The 24,931-nt window shown below is 39.7% G+C and overlaps 1 protein-coding gene and 1 long non-coding RNA gene across 2 annotated transcripts in view; one reads left to right on the top strand and one right to left on the bottom strand.

Annotated features, from left to right (window-relative positions):
- Positions 1-20,119, bottom strand: part of LOC112987579 (transmembrane protein 263-like) — a 205,255-nt gene extending 185,136 nt beyond the window's left edge. The window contains exons 1-2 of the mRNA XM_026107510.2: positions 19,865-20,119; positions 3,828-3,918 (exon numbers count right to left, since the gene is read on the bottom strand). Coding sequence (XP_025963295.2) covers positions 3,828-3,918; positions 19,865-20,023 — 250 coding nt within the window. The 5' untranslated portion in view covers positions 20,024-20,119. The remainder of the gene's footprint in view (positions 1-3,827; positions 3,919-19,864) is intronic.
- An 83-nt stretch (positions 20,120-20,202) lies between these two features.
- On the top strand, positions 20,203-24,564 carry LOC112987580 (uncharacterized). Its single transcript, XR_003260302.2, has 3 exons — positions 20,203-20,410; positions 21,003-21,150; positions 23,654-24,564. It is a non-coding gene; the product is annotated as an uncharacterized LOC112987580 (long non-coding RNA).
- The last annotated feature ends 367 nt before the right edge of the window (positions 24,565-24,931 follow it).

Below are 24,931 nucleotides of genomic sequence, written 5' to 3'. Positions count from 1 at the left end.
AGGAGATGCTGGCTTTTCAGAACAGATCACATTACAGAAGATCTAATCCAATTTTAATCACTATCATCTCCCTCAGATGATTCACGGGAGAAAGACAAAAAAAAGCAGGGTGGTAACAGCTAACAGTGCGCTGTATTAAATGATCAGCAACAGAATTCAGTGAATGGAGAAGCAACATATGTAAATATACATTTATACACACTTTGTGTGTGTGTATATTTACATATATACATACACACTACAGCCACACAACAGCAAATATTTGAGATCACATAGTATCTACTTGACTTAAAGCAGCTCAGACTTCAGACATGCTGCAACACAGATCAGCAGTGATGAACTGCTTGTAAAGGCAAAGGTGCTCCACACATTTAAAACATACTTCCTCCCATCCAGAGACCATTGTCCTTCCTGTTGGACAGTGGTAACTCAGCTGCACACATGGCCTTCTTTATGAAGTGTTAAACACCACTAGGCTGAGCAGTGCACCAAAATGCTAATTACTACTGTTCCCCTGCCCCCACCCATTTTTTTTTTAAAGGTGAAAGAGGATGTTAACAAGATCAAAGAGACAGGGAAGACTGGGTGAGGGGTGGGGAGGGGGAAGAAAATGAAAAAAGATGAATTGGACAGACCGACCATGAAGCTAACAGGTAAAGTATTATTAGGTGATAAACAGCCTTCCTTCGGTAGGAAAGTGCAGAGAGTTAACCTTGTCATATCACAAAGCAGCTTACAGGAAAGGAGTTAATAGGTTTACTTTCTCCAGTTCACTTTAAACACTCTCTCTTGTTCACTTAGATGTGCGCAAGAGATATGTGAAATCTAGATTTTATACAACCAGAGCCTATTAAAACATTCTTAATGAGGTTGCCTTTTCAAAACCAGGATTGGCCAAGATTCTAGGCAACTATGATATTCTCAAGTATTCAGCGCCCTCATGTGTCCACAGGGGAACTACTTAACAATTTCTTTAAACAGAATTTGGAGGAAATATTTGCTTTCAACTTCTCCTAAGATTTAATTCTGCAGGTATGACAAGCCTCTTCATTTACTGCTACAGTCTTGGTCTCCACTGACCAGCCGTTGCTTTGCACATTGTTTGCATCTTTCTCCACTTCGTTTCAAGAAAGAGTACAGCGTATCAACACCATTGACAATAACACATCTTCATTATAAAACACTCTTGACATCTAATGTCACTTAATCAGCTGTAATTTTTTACTCATTTACTCTGTTGACTTATTTTAATATCAAAAGTTAACTTGGACAGCAGATAAAACAAACGGATTTAGGTTACATACAAATACTGCTAAGTTCTAATTCAGTTACCTTTCTGGGATTTCCTAGCTAATTCCCCATCACCACCTTGTTAAAAAACAGAAAGTTCTCCTCTCAAATACTGGCAGGCTGCCAGACAGCACCAAAAAGCAGTCTGCTATACTATACCACTTATTACCCTCATGTACGCTTATTCAAAATAGTTAAATATACAATGAACTTGTTAAATGATCACTTTTTATAGAAGGCAATACTGCAATACTAGTCAGCACAATCCCTGAAAAGTCACCTTTTATTTTACTGCAATATTTACATAGTTTCTAATTCTAATGACTGCTTCTAATTCTCCTCCTTTCAGGAGGACGGTAAATATGCAGTACAAGCTAGAAACTGAAGTCCCTATGATGCAATTTGGTGAAATAGTGGATTGTGTGAAAAGAACAGAGACTCCGGAGACCTTTCCATCCCTTATGTGCTCATTACTACAAAGAAAGACAACATAATCTCCAATTCATAGACTCCAGGAAACAAGAGCGTTGCACTTAAGACAACATGGTTTATTTATTTATTTCAAATCATTTGATTTAACCAGAAAAGCACTATCAAGAGAAACCAGAACGCAGTAAAAGGCAACAAGATCATCACGCTTAATGGCATTTCCTATTAAAAGGACTTCAGAAATCTATTTCTATCATGGGCTATTTGTAATGACTCCTGCAACTATATAATCTTCATAATAATTCCAGTTGGTCTGTGTTGGTAGACAGCAGCCTCTAAGTAAGATTCCCACTACTCAGTGCCACTAATACACGGAGTCAGCTGTAATTTCAGCATAATCCTGAAGGCTCTCTATCAGAAATAATTGTTCCACCTCTTCCAAGAAGGATCTAATGTCAGTTGTGCTCTCAATATCCCTCCTATTTTGCTACTCTTGATAACACTGTAAATCAAAAAAGCAGGGACTGAGCTCAGATTTTAAAAGAACTGACAGTATCTACTGCTTAATCAGATCATCTTAACTGTTAACAGTTCTTTTTTCTTTTTCTTAACACTAACAAAATAGGCACATCCAGAAACAGAGTTTCTCACAGACCTCCCAACAACTCACACAAGCGGAATATTAACACTGACGTTTTTCATCATCCTTCAACCCAGCAGCATTACAGGCAGAGTACTTGGGTTTGCCAAAGTTGTAGGCCATATTAAGAAAAACCCTTTTGATTAAGAAATTCCATAGTCCAAAGTCTATTCTTGGTAAACTGCTGAGAAGATGATCTCCCGTGTTTTATATTTCAGGATTTGATTTCTAGGCTCACATAATCACCAGCCTCAGCCCAGTGACCAGAATGCTTACCTCAACAATGCATAGCCATCACATGCTGACTTGGCTTGACTATTATTTACAAAGAAAGGAGTCAAAATTATATGTTGTGTGCATATATACAGTAATTCCTGAATCTTCCATGTGTATTTCTGCTTCTCACTTATCTCTATATATTGTAATTGCCAACAAAGAATCAGAGCATATGAAATGGCAGAGCAGGGAATTAGAATTTAATGAGAAAATACTAATAGAATGCGGAACAAGAAGGGAAGGAGCAGCAAATACATAAAACTGTTTGGTTCATATTCCCTTTAACAATGGCTGTCAGTATAAAAGCTATACGAAGAATAGATTCTTCTCAAAGGAAAAATATAAAACACGTTTATGTTCCCCAGTGATATGACATGGTATTTTAATAGCTGGTTGCTAATAAGAATCTCAGCACTCTGGGTTGTTTAAAATGCCCAAAGAGATTATGAGTAATTGTGTTTTAAAAGTCACTGAATTGGAGACGAAGCTCAAAATGTATCACACTGCAATGTTAGCAGCTTCTATTCAGAAAAAAGCAACACCTATTTCATTGCATATATACATCTGCAACATTTGCACAGTGGGGAAAAAAATTTTCCCTGTATAAATCCAGAGCACATCACTGCAAATAAGGTTTTTAATTAAAATTGGCATTGCTGAGCCTCCTGCTGACTGACAGCCTCTCACTATCTCCTCCTCAGATGGCTAAACCAGCTTCCAAGAGATATGGCAGAAAGAAATAAAATCACTAGCATGCCTGGGTTTGACAAGTCTCTGCTGGGGACAATTTCAATAGCAGGGTACTGCAGAGAGGGGTAAGCAGAGAAAGTAGATGACTATTTAGGAAATCTTCCCTAATGACTGCTCAGAACATCACAAACAAGACAGCACAGGTGGTGTTTTATTTCTAGGCCTGCAGATAGGATGATCAGGCAGGACGATTTTAATCAGAAGCCATATTGTTAAGCAGAATGCAGAACAATGTTTGCACCTCAGTGGGTGAAGCTTTCTTAAAATACAAAGTAGGCTTGGGGGTTGGCTAAGTTGTCAACCTTGACAAAGATCTGTATCCCTCAAAAAAAAGGTAGAGGTAGGCTCCCAAGTCCAAACACAAACATTTCTTACTTCCATGGCCAGAACATTTTACCCCAGTTTAATGCAAATGAGCTTATACTGACTGCTAGTATTGTACCTTCAGGAGGCTCTTCCTGCAGATGAGGGGGCAGTTCTTCACTGGTTGTCTCAGCTTCATCTTCCACCATCTGCATTTCTAAGCTAGGTCCCTGTAGAACAGAACAGCAAAGAGGAGATAAATTGGAGAAAGTTCAAAAATGAACCACAAAAACAATTAAAGGATTAGATAATACACTAGACAAAGGACACAAGGAGCTCACTTTAGTTGATGAAAAAGAAAGCTGCTAGGAGATCTATTTGCAGTCTAATTACATAGTGGAGGAAGGAAAAAAAAAAGATTGGTAAGAGGATTGTTCAAGCTAACAAGCAAAGGTTTGAGTGTCCAAGTAGACTCAAATCAGGAACTAAACAATGAGGCACAGTTTATAAATTATTATTTCTAAAACACATAATGCAATAATTATTTCAAATCCCATTTACCCAGGATTGTGGCAGATTATCCATCACTTAGAACTTTCAGGAAAAATATCCAATCTTTGATTTAGAAGAATCTATCCATGTCCTACCAAGACTGGATTCTGATATGTTTGTAGCCTGATACAGAAGGAGATCAATATGGGTTATGCAAATGGTCCCACATCTCACTTTACATATGTGCAAGTAAAACAGGACAGAAAAATATTCTCACAAGAAGGCAAAGCAACCTTGTTTATAGTCTCCTAACCCATTCAAGTCTGTTGACCAGTTTTCCCCTACCAATCACGTTTGTACCTTCATGCATATATATATGTGTATAAAAATAAGTAAAATGTGCTAAATTAACTTCCATTTAAGAGCTACTAGATTGCCCTCCAAAATTTTGCAATTCCACTTTCCAACCTTCATGACCTTGGCAACAGCCTGCAACATTGCTGATGTAAGGATGTGAGCAGTTAGACTTATAGAGAGCACTAACTTTTATTTAAGGCTGAGAACCCGCTTTGCATACGCAACCTTTACATGACTTGAGAAGCCATAAAACTATAGTTGCTTTCTCAAAGAAAAATAAATAAGGCCCTTAATTTTTTTTTTTTTAAGGTAATGGCAGAGTTAACATTGGGCGTAGTTTAAAAATAAAATCTAATCACAATTTTCTTCATTCAAAGCACTAATGCAGTCAAAAGTTAAATAGGAATTTTAGCACTCATCAGGAACAAGGCTCTTGTGCACTTTTAAAACATGAATGGGCTTGTAGTCTGGACTATCAGAAAATGCATATTAATATTTTCAGGTGGAAGGTTACAGAAGCCAGTTTAAACACCAGTACATCAAAAGCTTGCAGTATTTTACTGTTCAAACTCAAGGGGAAACATTAAAGCTGCAGTATTTGTTTTCCAACCTTGTAACTGCAAGGTTACCCCTACAGCATTGCATACTTTGTCTGTTTTCTCACTTTGCAAATTTTGAACAGTGACACACTTTCTATTCCTTCCTTCACAGATAGTTTACATTTTCATTCATTTCCCATTATTTCAACAGAACAGACATGAAAATGGGAAGTACTACCACACTGTTTTTAAAAGTCTGATAGCTGGGAAAAACAACACATAGGTGAAATGTAAAAGTTTATTGCGTTAATGCCACTGTTGTAACCTCGACATCTGTCATCCTGGACCGTGCAAGCTTTATCTGTGGAATCAATACTGAATGAATATTTCTCCACATTTACGAACACCTAGTATCAACACCTTCCAGCTTTGGTCAACAAACTATTCAAACATTATGTCATTCCTAGTAGTAGCTATCACAGAAAGTATAAAAATACAGTCAACACAGACTACAGACAAATAAAGTATTTTTTCTGACAGTCTGATCAAAAATTGAACCCTGGAGCCAGCTACCAGCACTGAGGTCTAACCATCTCCTCATTTCACCTGAATAATGTAATCTAGATTTTAAGACTGGGTCAATACATCTGGATAGAAGCAACAAATTGAATATAGAGTATGTTTCTCCATGTACATATGAGCACGTATTCAGTTTCTAAGTCAGTCACATGCAGCGTATTTCTATACATTTTCTTCTTACCCATTAATGCTACAGAGAGTGAAAGGAGATGATGAGGCTACATTCGTTTACCAAAACAAAGTGCATTTTCACGTAAATGATCAGACACATAGGACATAAGGCACTAAAATTTGTATTACGAACATTCTAAACCACAACCATAAAAAATTCCTAAACTAGAAGCGATCTCCTAACTCTTTGCCTCTACTTTCCCTTATTGCAGGAAAGCCTAGGTCAATATTTGGAACACACATAAAGTTTGGATAGTCGGGGACTAATACACTTGCTCTTAGTCTCCATGTGATCTTCAGTGCTCGTTATTTACCTCAGTTTTTATTGTCTCTAATAAATATAACTTGATTTAGCCTGAAGAATAGTATATAAAAACCTATTTATCAAGCTGCCTTCCTTATCTAATTAATATCTTCCTCTCATTCCAATGCCTACTTATTAGCAGCACATGAGAAATAGTAGAATCACTGTTGTGATCTACCTTCATGCTACACATTTTGAAAGAAAAACAGCTTCTGAGATAGGTAGATCTTAGCCTTCTATACCCGTACATGTTAAAATCACACAGATTGTGCCAAGTCACTAAATAAAGCTCAGAGTACTTTCAGCATTGGTGTAATTTCTCCAGCTAGATGTTTTGCTGGTGTTCGGGGATATAAATGTACTAAATATTGGTCTCTATTCAAGCCATGGCGCTCTCTTCTTAATTCCCTGAATTCAACAGCCTTTAACTAAAAAGGTAGAGATCAAGATGTGCAGATGATATAGTGTCAGCTTGGGCAGTACCAGTTTGTGTGTCCAAGAGAAACTTAGCCAAAGTACTGAGAAATTTGGCAGATTAGCTAGCACTTTGCAAGACTTTTCCTAAAAGGGACAACATCCATGTTTAAAAAGAAAAACACAGTAAGAGGACCTGTCCCACACGAAGCAAAGCTTAAGTTCATACCAATTATTTGCTGCCTGATGAGATGTTCTGACTTCTAGGGACTAAGGAAAAGGCAAATATGCTCATTTTTTGAAGAACCCTTCCCCACACAAATTTAATGCCCTAAAGAACATTAGTATAGAAATAAAATTAACTAGCTAAGAACAAGGTTATCAAACATGGTCATTTAAACCTATTAGCTACCAAGAAAAACATCATTTTTTCCTTCTTAAAAAAAAAAAGCCAGTAGTCTCACTTGGCTACTATGAGACAAACCTGCTCATAATGTTTTATCCTATGACAATCTAAGATAGTGATGTTCCTTTAATTTATACCTGTTGTCATTTATATAAAGAAGATGCAAAACGCTACCAAAATGGAGTGATTTTATACCTTTTTCCTCATGCATGAACAACCCAGTGTTCAGAAACTAACAGTATGACTCTCCAAAAAAGTGGCTATCATTTGCAATATTTATCCTAAAAAAAGGTTTCTCTTGGCTTATAGTCAATTCTAGGCCTAAACCAGTATTAATAAATCCAGCTCCGGGCAAGACAGAGCCCCATGCAGACCACTATAGAAGGCGAGGGCTGAGATGATCTTTGCTATTGCTTGTTTGTCTTCAAATAAAAACTTTAACATTTGCTAGTGGAATTCCACAGAAGAAAAATATGTGATACAAGAGAATTACATTAGCAGAACATTCTTAATAGCTAACAGAAATAGCCAGAAATTTTGAAGGGAGTGTTTACACTACTGGGGGGAAAAAAAAATCATAACAACACAGCATGTTTTGAACTATATTTGATATGCATTTTGTATCTTATTTAAAATTTATTCCCAAAAACACTGAAAAAAGATTTCTAAATTTTGTTATTTCAAGATTTTATATTAAAAATTCAAAACAGTCTAGATTGAAGCGTGGCATTTCAAGTAACGACAAACTTATCTTTTCCAGGAATTCTCTTTTGCAACCTTGAAATCTTGCAATCTCCTACTTCTACTATAATGAAGTTGGAAACATTCTCTATATAACAAACCAAGCTCTTATCTCATTGCTAGCTTATCACCCCATATAGGGAGCTGCTAGGAAAAGCAATTTATCAGACTTCAGCATATCGGTTTCATCATTGTTACCAGCAAATAAGCATGCATAGTATTACTACTGAATTTCACTAAGTAATTAAAATGTCAAACAGATAAAAGTAGATGAGATACTAGTTCTAGTATCCCTATCTAGAAGGAATACTTCAGGTTCTCAAATCTTGACAGACATTATTAACAAGATCACAGAGTCTCTGTACAATTGCTCTGTACCTTAGATTAGCATGCTCATTGCTTTTGCAACCATGTCTGCTGCATTCAGTTCACCAGGTCTGCTGCAAGCTTGGTAACATAACCATCAATATCCAGTAAAGATATCCACAGTTCTGGCAGCATGGTAATCTAGAGCAATCAAAACAAATCCCCAAAATTGTGTTTCAGGAAGATTTATAATTAAGGTAAAGTTGTTGGTCTCAACTTGTTTTAGTTAATATTTCAAGAATGAGGCATCAGTGAGTTCGATTTTTCATTCTTAAGGAGACAAACATACAGGGGAATCAGATCAGATATCCACAACCAAATACATTAACAGGCTGCACATGAACAGTCATGCAGTGTCCAGCAATTCTGTAATAATCTTTTTGATCTCCAACTATGGCAGAAGCAACACACTCAGATGTTGCCTTTGCTTTGATGCCCTCTCTAGGAGCCTCTAGGAAGCAGGAAAAATGTATAAACAGTTTAGAAACATTACTAGGTTATTAAATGCATGATAGTCTTTCAATCATTCAGGGTTTGTATAATCTTTTTAATTGAAAATATGTGGTTCTATTTCTCACTACAGCAACTGGAAGAGCATAAAATTATACAGGTACTATTAAAGGGATAGTCGAGTTATGGCATATAACAGAGGAACATCCGACTGAAAAGCATCCCTGGGCTCTCCAGAGACAGACCATGTTCTCGTAAGCAAGCACATTAGTTCCTTTCAGAAACTGATGAGTTTCTGGATACAACCACTATTAAGATTCACTAGCAGTTTTTACAGGTCATATTTAAGAACAAGATCTAAGCTGACCAGAAACAAGTCAGTTCAAGTAGAGGCAATAGCACCCTTCCAAACTGAAGCCTATGGTTATGCCAGTGCTAAGGCAGCTCAGTCTGTCCCTCCTAACAGTTTCAATGAACTACAAAGACACTGCAGAGCTTTACGCAAACACACTAAATGATGACAAAGAGAAAGAGAGAAAACCTATGGGGATTCTCACAGAAACTGCCCGAGGCACTTATTATCCTATGTTCTGATCACAGCATGTGACTACTGACCTTACAGTGCAGCTTAACTCAAACATCGTGGGCTCCTGTGAGCTGGTAAATTAGCGTTCATTTGCTGCGTTTCAGAGAACGTTAAGTATTTATGGATGGACAGGACAGTCCGCCAGTATTCAAGGGAAACAAAACAAAGTAAGTATGACAAACTGGAGGGTAATCACCTACAACCATTTCAGACTACCCTACATGCTTTCCCTCAGGATACAACAGTTTTCAGTGTAATTCTGACCAGGACTTCAGTGTTATGCCTGTGTTTTTGGTGTATTGAAAAACTGCATTTCACTAGTGCTGTAACAAGTCCATGCATGACAAGGCAAGAAGGTTCCCATCCAGTGACAGGCAGTATTTTCTGCTAGGTATCAAATTATATTTAAGACACTGAAACCAAGAGCTGCCTTTATCATCATATTTATATTAACAAGCGTTTTCAGCATGGTCTTTTCTGCGTCTTCCTGCATAGACATATACTGTAAGAGACCTAGTTTAAAACACCCCCTATGCACCTCTGACCATGGGATCAAAGTCCAATCCTGCTTTTGGAAAAGTAGATCACACAAAGAGCCTACTGTATCTGCAGTGTATTAAATATTCAAAAAACCCACATAGTTCAAGAGCAATCCCAACACTAGGCAACCATTATTGGCCCATTTTGCACAGTAGTTAACAGTGACATGAGGCTGGCACTGCAAATGCCCAAACAGATGAGTCAATGCTAAGTTAATGGCTAAGCTTGCTAAAGACTCCCCACATTCAATCCTGAAATGCAAAAGACACTGCTTTTGGGTCTTTTGGACTCTGCTTTTGTACTTACACATTACACTGATGATGGTATCTAATCTTAAATTGAAATTGAGACTATCCATTGACTCTTCACTGAGCCAAGATTAGGCTAATAGCCAAAAAATCATAACAAAAGTCCAATCGAACCAAATCAACGACCATTTTTCAGGGGTGGATTTTTATATTACTGAAATTAAATGAATTTGGGGCTAATCACTTGAAGTTTCTTTCAGTTTACGACTACCAACAGGACAACAACTTTTTGTTCCCAATGAAGGAGAGGCACATATCTTACAAACCTGTTCCTTCTTCCCATTCCTACTCAATCCCTAGAAATTGAATGTTAAAAAAAAATAAAAATAAAAAAAACTCGTACTCTTCTTCATTACACTGAATTTTATCTGGATTCATTCCCCTGTTTTGGAACACAAACTACAGGTATTTAAAGCCCACAGTCATGACTTCCGCAACAGTTTGAGAATTGAAATATTAAACTACTCTGAAAATTATTCTAGACTCCTGGTGAAACTCCAGCTTTAGCTATTAATTTCTCTGGGCAATTTCTATTGGAAAGGGTCTTTATTTCCCAACCTAGATCTTCACATTTCCGTGCTTGTTCCTGAATCCTTCACTCTAGTTTTTCCTTTTCTGACAGTCATCATCACATTTTCTTCTATCCTGCATTGGAGCCTAAAACCTCACTTCTTTCCATTCCAGTCTACCGCCTCCCTGGTAAAGCCTCCCCTTGAGAGCTCACAAGGTCCTATCTCCTACTTCAGCCTGTCTAAAGCTTCAACTGCCAGCCTAAGTTACCTGTCCTCAGTTCTACCCAACACCGATTTTCAGCTCTAGTATTTTATGTAGGCACAATTCCAATAAAGCCATTTAGCAGAGGAAAACTACTGACAGCACAGACTTCACCACTCCACATCCGTAATTTCACTCATAAGCTTTCCCAGCACAGGTCCAACATCTTTTTTGTGTATCTCCAAGTACACCTCAACCAATACCTACAATGTATAGATTCACCTCTAAAGTGTTAAAAGACCCTGTAGGTCTGTGAGAAGAAAAGGTGAAGTAATCCTTAAATATAGGACCGTTCAATAAGTGCTTGGGGAATCAACAATGGTATTTTTAAAGTATTATAATAGAAGCATTGACTTTTTTTGCATTATGTTTAAAAAGTTTATTCTGTGCCCGCAGGACAGCTGGTTTCCCGCACACTTGTGTACTTTGTCTCTCCTTACAACCGCAGGAGCCCAGCTCTTCCTGTCCCAGGTCCATTTCCTCCAAATGGGCAAAGGATGGTTCAGTTATGATTAGCCCAAATGCATGCCAAATGCTTGTCAGATCCAGTAACGTAACAGCTGAGCTTCATCAGGTTTTCTTATAATGATTAATTTGGGGTCTCTCCTCTATCCAACTGCTGACTGTTATGAAGCTCCTCAGAATTTATCTTTGAGATTTCATGTTTAATCAAATTTAATTAAATTATCCCATCTTTCATATTTGATAGTGGCTTTGGTTCGGAATGTCCTTTTTGCTTCTACAGAATTACATAAAGTCTCAATTCCTATAAAAAGTAAGTTTAAAAAAACAAAACAAAAAAAAAACCTGCCCCCTCCCCCCCTAAAAAACAGATCTTGCACAATCAGACACTGGTACAGTTCAACTGGATGTCTCCCTTCCCTCTCTCAGGTAGTTGAGGGTCTACAGGTACTTATTTTCAGCTAAAGCATATAACCACCCAACATTACCCAGCATCTCCTTATACTTACTTCAGTGCTCAGATAACCACTCTCAAACAGCAGAAAAAAATTTAAAACTATTGCTGCACCTTTGTTACACAGGTATCCACTGTAACTGCAGGTTTTACTTTGGCAGTGATTTTTCAGTAGATTTTGAATTTAAGACAGCTTCACTTAATATTTTCTAAATACAATAGGAAAGTTCCATTGAATCAGCCAATGCTATTAAGTGCATGCCCATACCTCAGGGGTTCCTAAAGTCAGCTTGATTTTTTTTTTTTTTTTGAAGGGCGTAGAGGAAAGTAAAAAGTGATCTGTAACCACAAACCTACACGAAAACAAAAAAGCCACATTCAAGAAAGCCTCTTGATAGATGTTTTGCTTTTAATTTTGCAAAACAAGATTCACTCATAATGAGAGCTTTTGTGCCAGGTTTCAGCCCAAGGGGAATTTGTGTTGTAGTTACAAATCCCTTAGAACACTGAAGAGTACGGAAATAGAAGTGCTGAGGATGATATTAGTGGTAAATTATAACACTTTGTTGCTAGTATGCTATAAGAAAGAAAAGTTACTTAGATTATTTGGTCTTCTGCATTTGGCAAATGCATTAGAGAGGCTATGATTTAACTACATTTAATTGTTTTGACCATGGGACAGAACATGCTTGCAGAGAAGAAAGGCAACACAAGCAAGTTTTAATGTTGCAAAGTCCAAATCAAAATCAAGTTCCATTGTTTTTAAACAAAAATCAAATCCTATTCTACAGGAAAAGGACAACTTTGTAATCCTAATTAGGGTTTACGTTGTGTAACTTCTCAACAGCACTGGCAATACCACGATCTATTCTCCATTCAGCAAGTCATTAAACGGTCTCTTTTATACTTGACTTTTTATATTCATACTTTTACAGGGTAGAGAGCATTGTTTATACAGCAAAAAGCCGCCAAAATCTGCTCAGGGACAGTTCAGATGGTTTTGGATTTTTGAACTAATTATTGTATTTAATTGTCTTGATCAACATTTCTTTTCCATTTTGAATTATAAAAATCAATATATTTTTTGACATTTTGACAACTGACACAGCTGAACAATCCTGAGGCGATGCAATTTAATGTCATATCCAAGTACAGGTATCTTTATTTTGTAGTCCCTAAATCTCCAAATTCTGTACAGCAGCAGCAGAATAAGATATACCTGCATCTTTTAACAGATCGAACAATTAATGAAACTCATAGCGATGCCAAAAAAAGCAGTAAAGTATGTATGTTCTTGACATCTAGCACAGTTCTAGCCAGAAACTGTAAAGACCAGTCCCTGACAGACAAATGTGACCACTTTTTTGAATTACTAAATTAGTCTAAATTAGTAATAGCAGAGAAGGAGATAAGGTTTTTTTCCCTCCCAAAAGATTTCATTTGACCATATATTTGATCTGGCTGAAAGAGAATGCCTGCCACTCAGAGCAAGTTAAAAAGTGTAATAATCAAAAGGATATTATGTGGCAGTATAATGGCTGGAAACTTACCCAGGCTGACTTACTGTCAAGTGTATTTTAAATTAACACCTTCGCAATGAAGTGTATGCCTTGTCCAGGACACTGTTTATATTCAAAAACAGTCTGTTACATTACTTTTGCAGGGAATAAATAAGTTACACGAAGACAAAGTGGCACTGCACAGTAACTCAAATACTAACAATTGTTAAAGTTGGGGGCAGGCTCATACATATAGAAGACAGTCATCACAGAAACACCTAGCAGATTTGGGTAGAAGAGTACACAGAGAGTAGGACCAAAGATACAAAATGCAAAGATACAGGACCAGAGCATGACCCTGCATCACAGAAAACAAATCTGAAAGCAATTAAATCATTGCCAATAATGATATACCAAAACTACCAATTAATCCTTTTTGGCAACTGACCACTCACTGATATAGGTAATTTCAGTGGGAAGAAGGAAGAACTCTTCCTACATCCTGTCAGTCACTGTCTGTCAATGAAGACTTCAGAAAGAAATTCAGACAGTCAAACTAGTAGGTCGAAAGCAAACAATAACAAGACTGCAGTTTGATTTAACATTTTACATAACTACAGTTACCAAAACAGTACAAATATATTTTCTCCAGCCTGGTCTTCAGCAGGTGACTTTATCATTAATGTCAATTTTACTCAGACTGAAGAAACCAGATAATGCACATTGCACAGAGATTATTATTCATTCTCCTAATGAAATGTGCAAGCACCACCTAGAAAGCTGCAGACAGTATGAGAAATTTGTCTGAAATACAAGTAAGAAGTTCTTCACTTAATAATGCAGGCCTACATTTGTATCAGAGAGCACATTAGTATTTTCTTAACCATACTAGAGACAAAAAAAAGTATCATTTCCATTGTCCTCTAGGGCTACAGTTTCACATGCAGAATTTCCAAAAAGACCATGAAGTGATGCATTAAGCAGTATTCTCTAACAGTAGTTTCACAGAGCCAACTTCAATTACCTGACTTCCATGCAGGTATTTCCTTAAAAGTGCAGAACTACTGTTTTAGCTTTAATGACTTGAAGTATAACTAATTTTTGCCAAGTGCTCTTATTGCAGGAACATACTGTTTCACCATAAAGCTCCAATTCAAAGTATATAACCATGTACTCAGCTTGAAAGAGGGGGGGAGAGGAATCACACAAGGCTTTACTGAAACAGTTTTAAACAAAAATCTTCTTGTTCAAAACTTAAAATGTACAATTTAATTTAAAAAAAATAGACAAGAGACTTTAAAATCACTTTGATGTTTTGGGGACACCTTTATACTTAAAATGGAGTTGCAGCATTATCAAAAAGCTAGAAATTGAGGCTATAAATAAAATATTTTATTCTGTCCAGAACTTATTTCTGTTTATAATTTTATTTCATTAGGAATTTCAAGATGATTTTTCTGCTAAACAGATCAAATGCACTCTGGAATTAGCACTGAGCAAACAAGTAGGGAGATTGCAATATGCTGTATTTATCACACATTACTACTACTTTGGTTTTTGTTCATGGCTCAGCAGTAAAGTCTATTTTCTTCCTTACATAGGAGTTCTGACCTCAGATCTGAGCTCCTTCAGCCGGGCGTGTTGTTTGCTGTTCTTGTCTTTATTGTTGTAGTGTTTTAAAGGCATGTAACACTTCAGATAGAGTATCTACTTATTCTACAAAATACAAACATTGCAACTCATGGTACTGTCAAGCTCTCCAACTTTACACCTAACCAGCCTACCTCAAACTGAACAACCAGAAGTATTATCAGCAGTAATGCCCATTTTACTTCCAGGCTTCATAGAAATCTTATTCTTTTCCAAACAATTGTGAACAGTGCAAGACCACAGCTTGCTGTATACAAGTTTTCAAACAAAGTTACCTTACTCTGCAACTAAACTGCTGTCAGACAAAACACTCGATCACTACAAACACAGGCAACGTCAGACCTGCTGACTTAAAGGTAAAAATTTATTCTGGCAGCAATAGCTTTAGATAATGACAGCCTTTTATTTTTGAGAGTCAGCAAGGTACACAGGCTCTCCATATAAATCAACTTCTTATATGGAAGGAAACACAGGAATCTCACTAGAACTTAAGCAGCTCTGCAAAACTGTTAAGATCATAACGTTTGCAAGCATAAGGCACTTTTGTGACTCCCAGCAAGTTCAACCAGCATCAGCATTTCTTTTTAAGAAACTGCTTAAGAGCCTGTCTCTACCTTCACCTATGCAAGTGTGTACCTTGCCAAAAAACTTTGAAGGCACATAACCTCTTCCTGCCTCTGAAATTCAGCTGAAACGCTAGGAAAGGAAAACCATCAGAAAGTTTGTAAGCTAGCTCACTGACACAGAATATAAGCACAGGACTGCATGCAACCAGTTGTAGACAGGCGTATAAGTCAGAATTAGCTATTGAATATCCATTCCATGTTCCCTTTCACTCTTCCATTCGCTTTCCCCCAGCTTCCTGTAACAAATTTAAGATCACATGCCAGCAAAAAGACAACTATATACTCCACAGAAAGCAGTACCTTTTGTCTCTTCTCCTTTTTATAAGCTGTTTCTTTCCCAAGTACTTTTCATTTCAGCTGTTATGAGCCCTGCTAAGCAGGATCAGAGACATGTAATTAAAAAAAAGTTACATATACAGCTAGTTTTGACAGGACAATCCATGACATCCTTCAGGAACTAAACTATCTAACAAAGGCAACAGTACAGAAGAAACCTACCACATACAGCAATTACAAGCAAGAGAAGTATTTACTTAGGCTATCCATAACTTTTCATGCCTCATATTCAAAATACCTGCCTTTATCAGATCTCTGGATTCATCTGCCAAAATCAGCTACCACAGTCAGAAGATCAGAACTACCATGGGCAATAAATTAACATTACTTCTCTTAGACACAGCCGTAACAACTTCTCAAAGGAAAATGTCACAATTACGACACCCTCTTATCCCAAAATATATAACTCAAATGTGAGCACCAGCCAAAGCACCACTAGCTCTCATCATGTTTTGCAGCAAGGATCATTTCAGTTCCAAAAACAAGTGACTTAACTGAAATCACATCTTAAGCTTGCACCCCCAAACAAGAATTCCAAAACCACCTGATACTGACAGTGTATTTTATTCCTCTCACTTTTGTTTTAAGCTAGAGCAGTGACAGGAGCCATTGCATATTTTAAGTGCTGCCTAAGACTTGAGAAATTCAGAGCTTAGCCACAGTGGAAGACTATTAAAACATACTGTATTCTGGGCTAGTAACTGGTGGCTGACTGTGTGATGGATGGGGACAGTTACCCACATCCCTAATGCATCAAACAGCCCTCCCTGCCTGACAGAGCAGGTATGAGAACCTTCTTCTTCCTTAGGCTCCTAATGCACCCACAAAAAGTGTATTTGCCATGAAGAAGATCTGCCCTCGAAGGAAAGCAAAAGCTCTTGATATTCACCACATAGCCCTTAAATACTCCTACGTATGCAGCAAGTCCACTTTTAAGTTGCTGTCATTCCTGTCCCACAGTGCAGGAAATATGGGCTTTAACCAGTTTTATATTTCATATAGCTAAAAAGAGTCCAGAGATACAATCTTTAATCACTGCCACTGCCTGAAAGAGCTGGGAACAGAAAAGTACATATAGAGACAATCTTGAATCCAGTTCAGCTTCAACACTTTAAAGTATGATTTTGCCATGCTGATTTCACTGTACTTTAGTAGGATGCTTTTATTATTTTACTTGATGGACTTGGAAACAAAATACATGAAGCTTCAGTTTCTCAGCAAGAATCAAGACATGATCCTTTCAGGATACATCATTATTACAAGGGAACTCCCCTGACATTACCACTTACCTCTTTTCATGCACTTCTTCCCTCCCATAAGTAGACAGACCATCTTTACACATAGTGGCATTAGCTTGTTTTACTTTCACATCACTACATTCTCCGCAATCTGCTAACCAGCAGAGCAGAGAAAGACTCAAAGCAAATGCCAATAAAAACACCCAAACTCCAATGTATTTCCTGAGACATAACAACAGTTAAACGAGAAATAGGCAAGGTGACTTTCTGAAAAGCTTGGTTCTGACCTTTTCTGCAATGATCAACAACTTGTATTGATTTGTAACATACTGAGTTATTTGTGAGCAGGTCCATAAGAAGGATACAGATCCAATTCCCACACTGCACTGAAACACAGATTCTCCTTTCCTCCCTCTTTTACTCTAGTTCAAGTGAGCTCTGATACTTGGAGATCAAAGATGACTAGAACCAGTTGTGAGCAAGCGGGGGGGGGGGGGGGGGGGTTCAAGTTTCTTCAAAACTTCTTGAAGCTCCTACATCCTAGAGATTTAACTTCTAAATCCCACATACAAAACAAGGCAAATTTGCAAATCCTAAGAACATAAAACTGAAGAAACAGCATCAACAGTAAAAGACTCTGGGCACATTCCACTTTTTTTTTTTATTTTGTATTTATTTCTCCTCCCCCACCTTCTCAGCTTAAGACTTCAAATCATGCATCTGCAGTGATCTTATGTAGAGGAAACTGAGGCAACTGCCACAGCAAAAGATGGTACATGTGGGTAAGGAACACACATCGAAAGAAATCATTTTGTCAGAAGGAAAAATATGAAACTTTCTTTATACTGAAAAGTTCTACACTGATAATATATTATATATATTTCTGATATACAACTGGTTAAAAAAAAAAAAAAGAAAAAAAGATTCTCCCCTCAAACACACTCAATTTCCTCGCAATCAGAACATAACTCCACTCACATCTTGTCTCATTCAGAGTGAGCCCATCTAAAACAGCCATGAGCATTCCCACTCCAGTGGGGCAAAAGAGGAATTCAGCAGAAGTAATGGGCTTACCAAGAAGAATCAGTGGCTTATTCTACATGCAATAAAACAGAAGATGAAGTAAATCTTTTCTTTTTTGGCCTCAAGCTGGATGTACTTACTATTCAACCAGCATACTTAAGTTTTTCTTTCGCAATGTAAGTCAGCAGCTCATCCAGGGCCATAAAACAGTATCTTCCTCATATATATTTTTGTTGTCCCATACTATCAGAATTAACAAGCATTCAGAGAAAGAAAAAAAAAATCCCTTTACTATCAGGAGTTGAACAAAAGCAAAACAAAACAACTAACACTGCACAGTAGGAAACTTTATATCATATATCTACTCTGAAACTATTAAAAACATCATTGTTTTGCATTATTTAACCAGAAGTGGTACTTGTTCTCTTATAGTGTAAAAACTGCTCTTTCTTATTATTTATGAATACTCATTGCACTTTAACAATCAGGAGATCAAGATTTACTACCCTCCCCCTTTTTTTCCTCCTTCTTCTGTTAACTGTGTAGACACTCAGCATTGAGAGCCCCTCACACACAGGGATGATACCCACCTTGACTGACACACACGTACTGCCCAGAACTCAAAATCTACCTAAGCTGGGGGACTTGTAAAGCATACTTACTGGATTCATCAGCATGCAGAAGGGCCTGAACCAAAACTCTCCATTACAACACAAACAGACCGCAAGTACATACAATTTCTGCCTCAAATAGCTTACAATCCAGTTAATCAATACAACTCTTACTGAGAGGCAAATTCAGGAGACAGGGAATGCCTGCTTTGACTCACATTTCAGATGGATTAACAACAATTTAAAGAGCTGGACCCTTGCAAATAAAACAGATACAATACAACACAATAGAGAGGAGTTCCAGAGCAATAATGTGTTATTTCTACAATATAATCCTGCTTTTGATTCCTTAGCGCAAGAACTGCAAAGGCAGCCTTTCAAACGAGGACTACCCTACTGCTGCTTTCATAGCCCAGGCAGCCTCCATGGCTGCCTCTACCAGGGCACCGAAGCTCCCAACTAGCTTCAGAGCACAGCTGCGCCAGCTCCCCTCAGGTCGCTCCCACCCAAGGGTTTCCACTAGCGAACCAGTGAGGAAGGTGCCCATTTCCCCAAGCTGTAGCAAGTGCCTGGGAGAGAAGAAACAGAGGTGAACACTACAGCTATTCCCGGTGGCATATTAAAAGCATACAGAGCCCACAGCTACGGAGGTGTAAAACTACCTACAAAATTATTTGCATGAGCTAAAAAGCCTGGGGAAAGTAGGACATTCTCTCTGTAGAGACAGGAACCCAGAAAAGCAGTAGGAGCAGTAGTGGGAAATCTCTACCGCACTTCCGAAGTGGTTCTCCTTCCAGCCACGGTACTACAAGAAATAATGCATCCTCCAACGGCGGGGGGTCTTTATCACGAGACGTTTTTAGGAAGCGACACGACGCGCCCCCCGAGCGGAGCAACTGAGAAGGTTCCAGAAGTCGCGGTTCGCGCGGCCGCGGAGCAGCGAAGCGGAGCGGAGCAGAGCAGCACCCCACCGCCCCCGCCCCGCCTCACTCCCCCGCACGCCCCACCTCGAGCCCCCCAGCCCGGCCGCGGCGGGCCGGCGCCGAGCAGCATGCCCTGCCGGCCGCCCGGGCGGCGACGCTGTCGCCGCAGGGATACGCTCGTCCCTCCGCCGCCGCCGGGTAACGGCCGGAGGCAGTGACACCGCAGCGAGACCCCCCCCGGCGGCTCCCGTCCCCTCCCCGCCCCGCCAGTGAGCCGGCCGGCCGGCCCCCCGCCCCGCCGACTGTCGCCCGGGAGCGGCGCATCACCTTCATGCCGGGGCTGCCGGAGCGCGGCCCGGTGAGGACGGAGAGCGGGCGGCGGCGGCGGCGGCGACTGGGTCCCCGGCTGGGCCGGCGCTGGGGCTCCGGCTCCTCCTGCCCGATGTAAACACACACCGGCGGGAGGGGCACGAGGGGCAGCGCCATGGCAACCCCGGCCGGAAGAGGAAGCGCCGGGGTCAGGGGGTGGGGGCCGCCATCTTGGCGGGGAGAGCGCTCGGCGCAGGCGGCAGTAGCCTCCCGCCCCGTGGGCCGCCGCACCCGCCGCGGGGTGGGGGGAGGGGCGGTCCCACGGGAACCCGCGCACGGGCGGCAGCGTCCCGGTCCCGGTCCCGGTCCCGGTCCGCAGTGCTGCGACAGGGGGCCAGGGCGAGGCTCCGCGCTGCCGGTGCCGGGGGGCTGCGCGCCGCCCCGCAGCGCGGCCCCGGCGGCGGGAGCGCGCTGCTTCGTTTCGGGTGCGGAGCCGCCGTTCAGCCACGGGACAGCGAGAGCCACCGGCTGGGGACGGCTCCTGCACTCTGAGCGATCTGCCCGGTGATGCTTTCAAAACTGGCAAAATTCCCCCCAAAAGATCAAGCTTGCGCTCCCCCCTCACTGAGAAGTTCGGCCCTTCGCGCTGGCCACCGCTCACGCTGTCGTAGCGCTTTGCACTTCATGCCACTTCACAGCAGCTCGTGTTAAAGCACTGTACAAACTAGAAATGAACCGTCACAGACTACCTCAGATTGACATCCCCAATTTGTACCTGACAAAAATGGAACAACGGGGAATGAACTGACCTGGCCATAGTCATCAAACAAGAAAGTTTTGTTTAGCCAAGAATAGAAACCTGCTCTCTGGGCTCCAAGTTCTGACCTTTTTCACTGTTCGCTTGCCTTCATTTAACCCATTCTGCACAAATACTTAGTTACTAGTAGGGGTTACTAGGAGGAGTAAGGGCTTTCTAGCCCTCTCTCATGTTATCATCAGCCAGTGTATCATGTCTGGCTTATGAAACGGTGCTGCACCTACTGCTACTGCACATGAAAGCATATTATTTGGTGGTGAAGATAAAAGAGACTCTAGAAATAGAGTCTCTGGAGTGTAAAATTTTCTTTCTTGTGTATTGCTCTAAAATTATCCTCAGGCACAGTCATACACATGGATAGAAGGATACTGCTAGTGAATCATTTGATGCAATGAGTGACATCCAGGCAAAGCAACACCAAGATAAGGATGATTAGAAAGTAATAATTCTTGGAATTGGAGGATAAAACAACTTTAAGCAAATGAAGGTGAGTGAAGTTCCTTTTTCTCTGATCTAGAATTGTTCTACAGGTGAATGCTGAGTTGTTATGTTGCACAGTGAACATAACTACAATGTGACAAGTGGTTGAATCCCAAAGAGGAAAGATTCCTTTTGTTCCATTTTTCTCTTTTACTGACACACTTGCAATTTCTTCTCTAAGAAAGAGTCTCTTGACCACACAGTCTACTAAAACAGTCTTCTGTACAGTGGACCCTATTTAGTCAGAAACTACAAAGGGAAAAAAAGAAAGAAATGGGCTTAAAGGCCAGAAATGCCTTCTCTCAGTGCAAAGTGGAGGAAAATAAAACAGTTACATTTTTTAGTTTCATACTGTCTTCTCTAGTCTGCAGAGCCTCCCTGGCAGTATAGGTACAGTAGTACCCTAAGACTAGCTTTCATTCGTCAGTTAAATAGGGAAGTCATGAAACATACCAGAGTAATTCCCTTGCCCCACTTGGGCTGAGGTCTCCAGAGGCCCCATTTCTTTGCTTCTCACAGCAACACACTCATGCCTTAAATCCTGGATCTTAAATCTGGATCATGGCTCAGAGAAAGATCCTTCAACCCTTTCCCAGCACAGGTTCCCATAACAGAATTTACAGTTTCTTCTGCAAACATACTTGATTTTAAGCATGTGTGTCTTCTCAGAAGACCAGTAGTGCTGTTTATGTGAGCCTTTGAGTCCAGGGAATGTTGCACAGGCCACACTGATTTCTACACATACATACATGTGTGTATATGTAAACATAAACAATATGTGTGTGTATGTGTGATATTACCTTTCAAACAGGTGCATAAAAAGCTTGAAACCAGTGACAAAATATTTTGACCTTCAGATTTGGTAACAGTATGTTCCTAGACAACTTTTTGCAAGAAAATAAATACAGTTTTGTAAAAAGTTACATTCTTTATATAAGGGTGAGAGAGAGAGTGTGTGTGTGAGAGAGAGAAAGAGAGAGAGAGATTGAGAATGAGAATGTCATACTTGGGCATAATTTTTGCTGTGTAGACTGATACACAAAAGCTTTCTAGATACAGCAACTTAGAGAATGGACTCAAAAGTATTGGTTTAATTGCTGGTAGAGGCAGAGAAACACAGCTGCTGTAATATGGAAAACACAGCAGCTTCTCCTAAGGAATACTTGCTTTATTAAATCTTAACTAAAAGCTAGCTTATGACTGGATTTGAAGAGGCTGTGCAGTAGTGTAGAGGGGAATAATAACCATCCTACATCCCAATCTGTTAAATCATGTTGGAGTGCTTTGTATCTAGACTTGGAAAAAGGGGAGAGGGAAAGAAGCAGTCTCATACCCTCTGATAAGTATGTGGGAGATGAGAAGAGTTGAACTAATGGGAAGCAGACAGAGCACTGGCTCCAGGCACACTTGTCAAGCCTCATCCCATTGGTGCCAGAAAAAGTGCCTGTTTCACTATGTCCAAAGCTAGGAGTATATCCCTCCTACCTGTAGTGGTGCCCAGCTCCTGGTCCCCGCATGGCATATTCAGATGGTTGATCTAATCTGTGATCCAGTTGCACCTAGCTGGCAGGGGAGAGGACAGCGTGATGCTGCACTGCAGTGCGAGAGCACAGTCTGTCTTGAGATCCTAGGCTTGAAAGAAGCTTTACTAGAAAGCACATTCCTCAGGTACAGCATAGCATAATGACACTTCCTTTTCACGTGCACTAACTTTAGGAGATCAGATTTCAATGCTTTTTGCCTAAGCTGGTGGCCAGAGACTCACTCAGAGTCTCAGGCAAAGACTTGAGATTTGAAATTTCAGCCCTACAATGATGGTGCTTTCCTCCTTATATGTATTTTAACATATTAAGATAATTAATGGTTATTGTAAAGCATTCATTTGGACTGAGGCATTAGAGATAACTGATGGCAAAATGAGACTGCAAGGTTCTATTTCACCTTCCCAAGCAAGCCACCGCAGTGTAGATGAGTGGTATCATAAAGCAGCATTACCCTGCGTTGTTACCCCTGTTTACTCTCACGGTCTTTTCAGACCATTGCCTGTGTCATGTACTTGTCCTGTGTGGCATCTGAACAGCCTTCACATTGCCTGCTGTTAAATTGGAAAATGCAGCATGAAACAAATGTAAGTACCATGTGGCATAAGATGGAAAAAGAATAAACAGCAATAACTCATTGTAATAGGTGGTTGTGACATGATAGCAGTAGTTGGCTCATGTGCTACTGGTAAAAATTAAATTATTTCCAGACAAATAATGTAGCCGCTAACTCATCACGACTGTAGCATTCACAGCTCCTCCAGACCTCCCTGTTCCAGATCAAGAAATCCTCCCTTAGCTTGAGAAAATAAACTGACCACTAGCTTTATCAAGCACCTCAAGAACATCCAGCAAATGAATCAGCCACAACTTTGTAAAAAATGTAAGCAGTAATCTTTCCTTATGCGTCATCTTCGTGAAAGACTCCCACGTATTGATATAACTGCTCTGAATCTGTTTATCTTACAGGGTTACATAGCTGATTACAGCAGTATTTGAGAGTCTCTGTTTCTGCACTTCACCCTCACAACATTCCTAGACCATAAGGAGTTGCTACCTGCACTGCATATCTGGATATTAGAGAACACCTCAATCCAAATAAAAAATAATAATAATTTATAAAATTCGCTCCGAGAATGAAGTTCAGATGTATGAAGGTATAAAGGCAACTAAATCAAGAACCTACATGGCAGTTAGTTGCCTATACAACATCATAGATTGGATCTGAATGAGGTATCAAGTGCCATAGAAAACATTTGTGGCAGAGCAAGGAGCTATTACTCAGACTCCTATGTCCTGGACTGGTAACACCCTAATTCTGGAACATACTCCTTTTGAATGCTTGTCCCTATTTCATTAAAACATCAATAAATCATAATGGTATAACAAAAATATAGACAATTTTGTGATTCAGCTGTGCTGCTGGATACTACGAATCATACATGTGAAAAGGAGCGTTCAGAGGTCCATAGTTCTCTATTTGCCCTCTCCTGAGAGGAGCCTCTGGCACTCAAGCTGAACAATTTTGAATAGATAGTCACATGCTCTAGGGGTTATTCCCTGGGAGGATTTCAATGTGCAAGATAGGGTGCGGGAGGGTGTTTAAAAGCAAAGTGCAGCTCCGTGTTGCAAGAAATAAAGACAAGCCATGGTTCTCCCTGGGCAGAGGGAAATCTTTTCACCAGGCAAGACAAGAAGTTTAAAAGGGTGGTAGAATCAACTGTAAATGACCGGTATATTTTTGAATACCTGTTAGGGGATGGTAACAATAGGAAATTTATACTATTAATAGTTTTGGAGGTTCATTATAGTTGAATTTGACATGTTATTGCCTAGTTTTGTGCATATAACTTCTGGGTATTGCAGATAGAAAGGAAGAAATTGTGACATTTCCAAATAATCTATTGCACTCTTCATGTTTAAAGCAGATTTGGTGACAGTAGACAATTTAAAAAAGGGATACTTATAAGGGTACTGCTGCACAAAGTAAAGCAAGAAGCAGCAACATTTGAAGGCTCTTGAAATCTGAAAAACAGGAAATACTTTTCTACCAATGCCTCTGCAGTATCTGTGCTAGAGAACAAATCTGTTTAGTAAAATATCTCATAATAAGTATAATATGTGCATTAAAATGTGCTCATGACTGAACACCTATGCTGCATCATTTTGGCAATGATAGGAAGGATGGGGAATATACAGCCCAAAAGATGTCCCTCGTGCATTTCTACATCTTAACCCTTACTGAGA

Source organism: Dromaius novaehollandiae, chromosome 5 (assembly GCF_036370855.1).
Source record: "Dromaius novaehollandiae isolate bDroNov1 chromosome 5, bDroNov1.hap1, whole genome shotgun sequence".
Lineage (NCBI taxonomy): Eukaryota > Metazoa > Chordata > Aves > Casuariiformes > Dromaiidae > Dromaius > Dromaius novaehollandiae.
The sequence above is the reverse complement of the archived record's forward strand: the minus strand, read 5'-3'. Positions and strand labels throughout refer to the sequence as shown.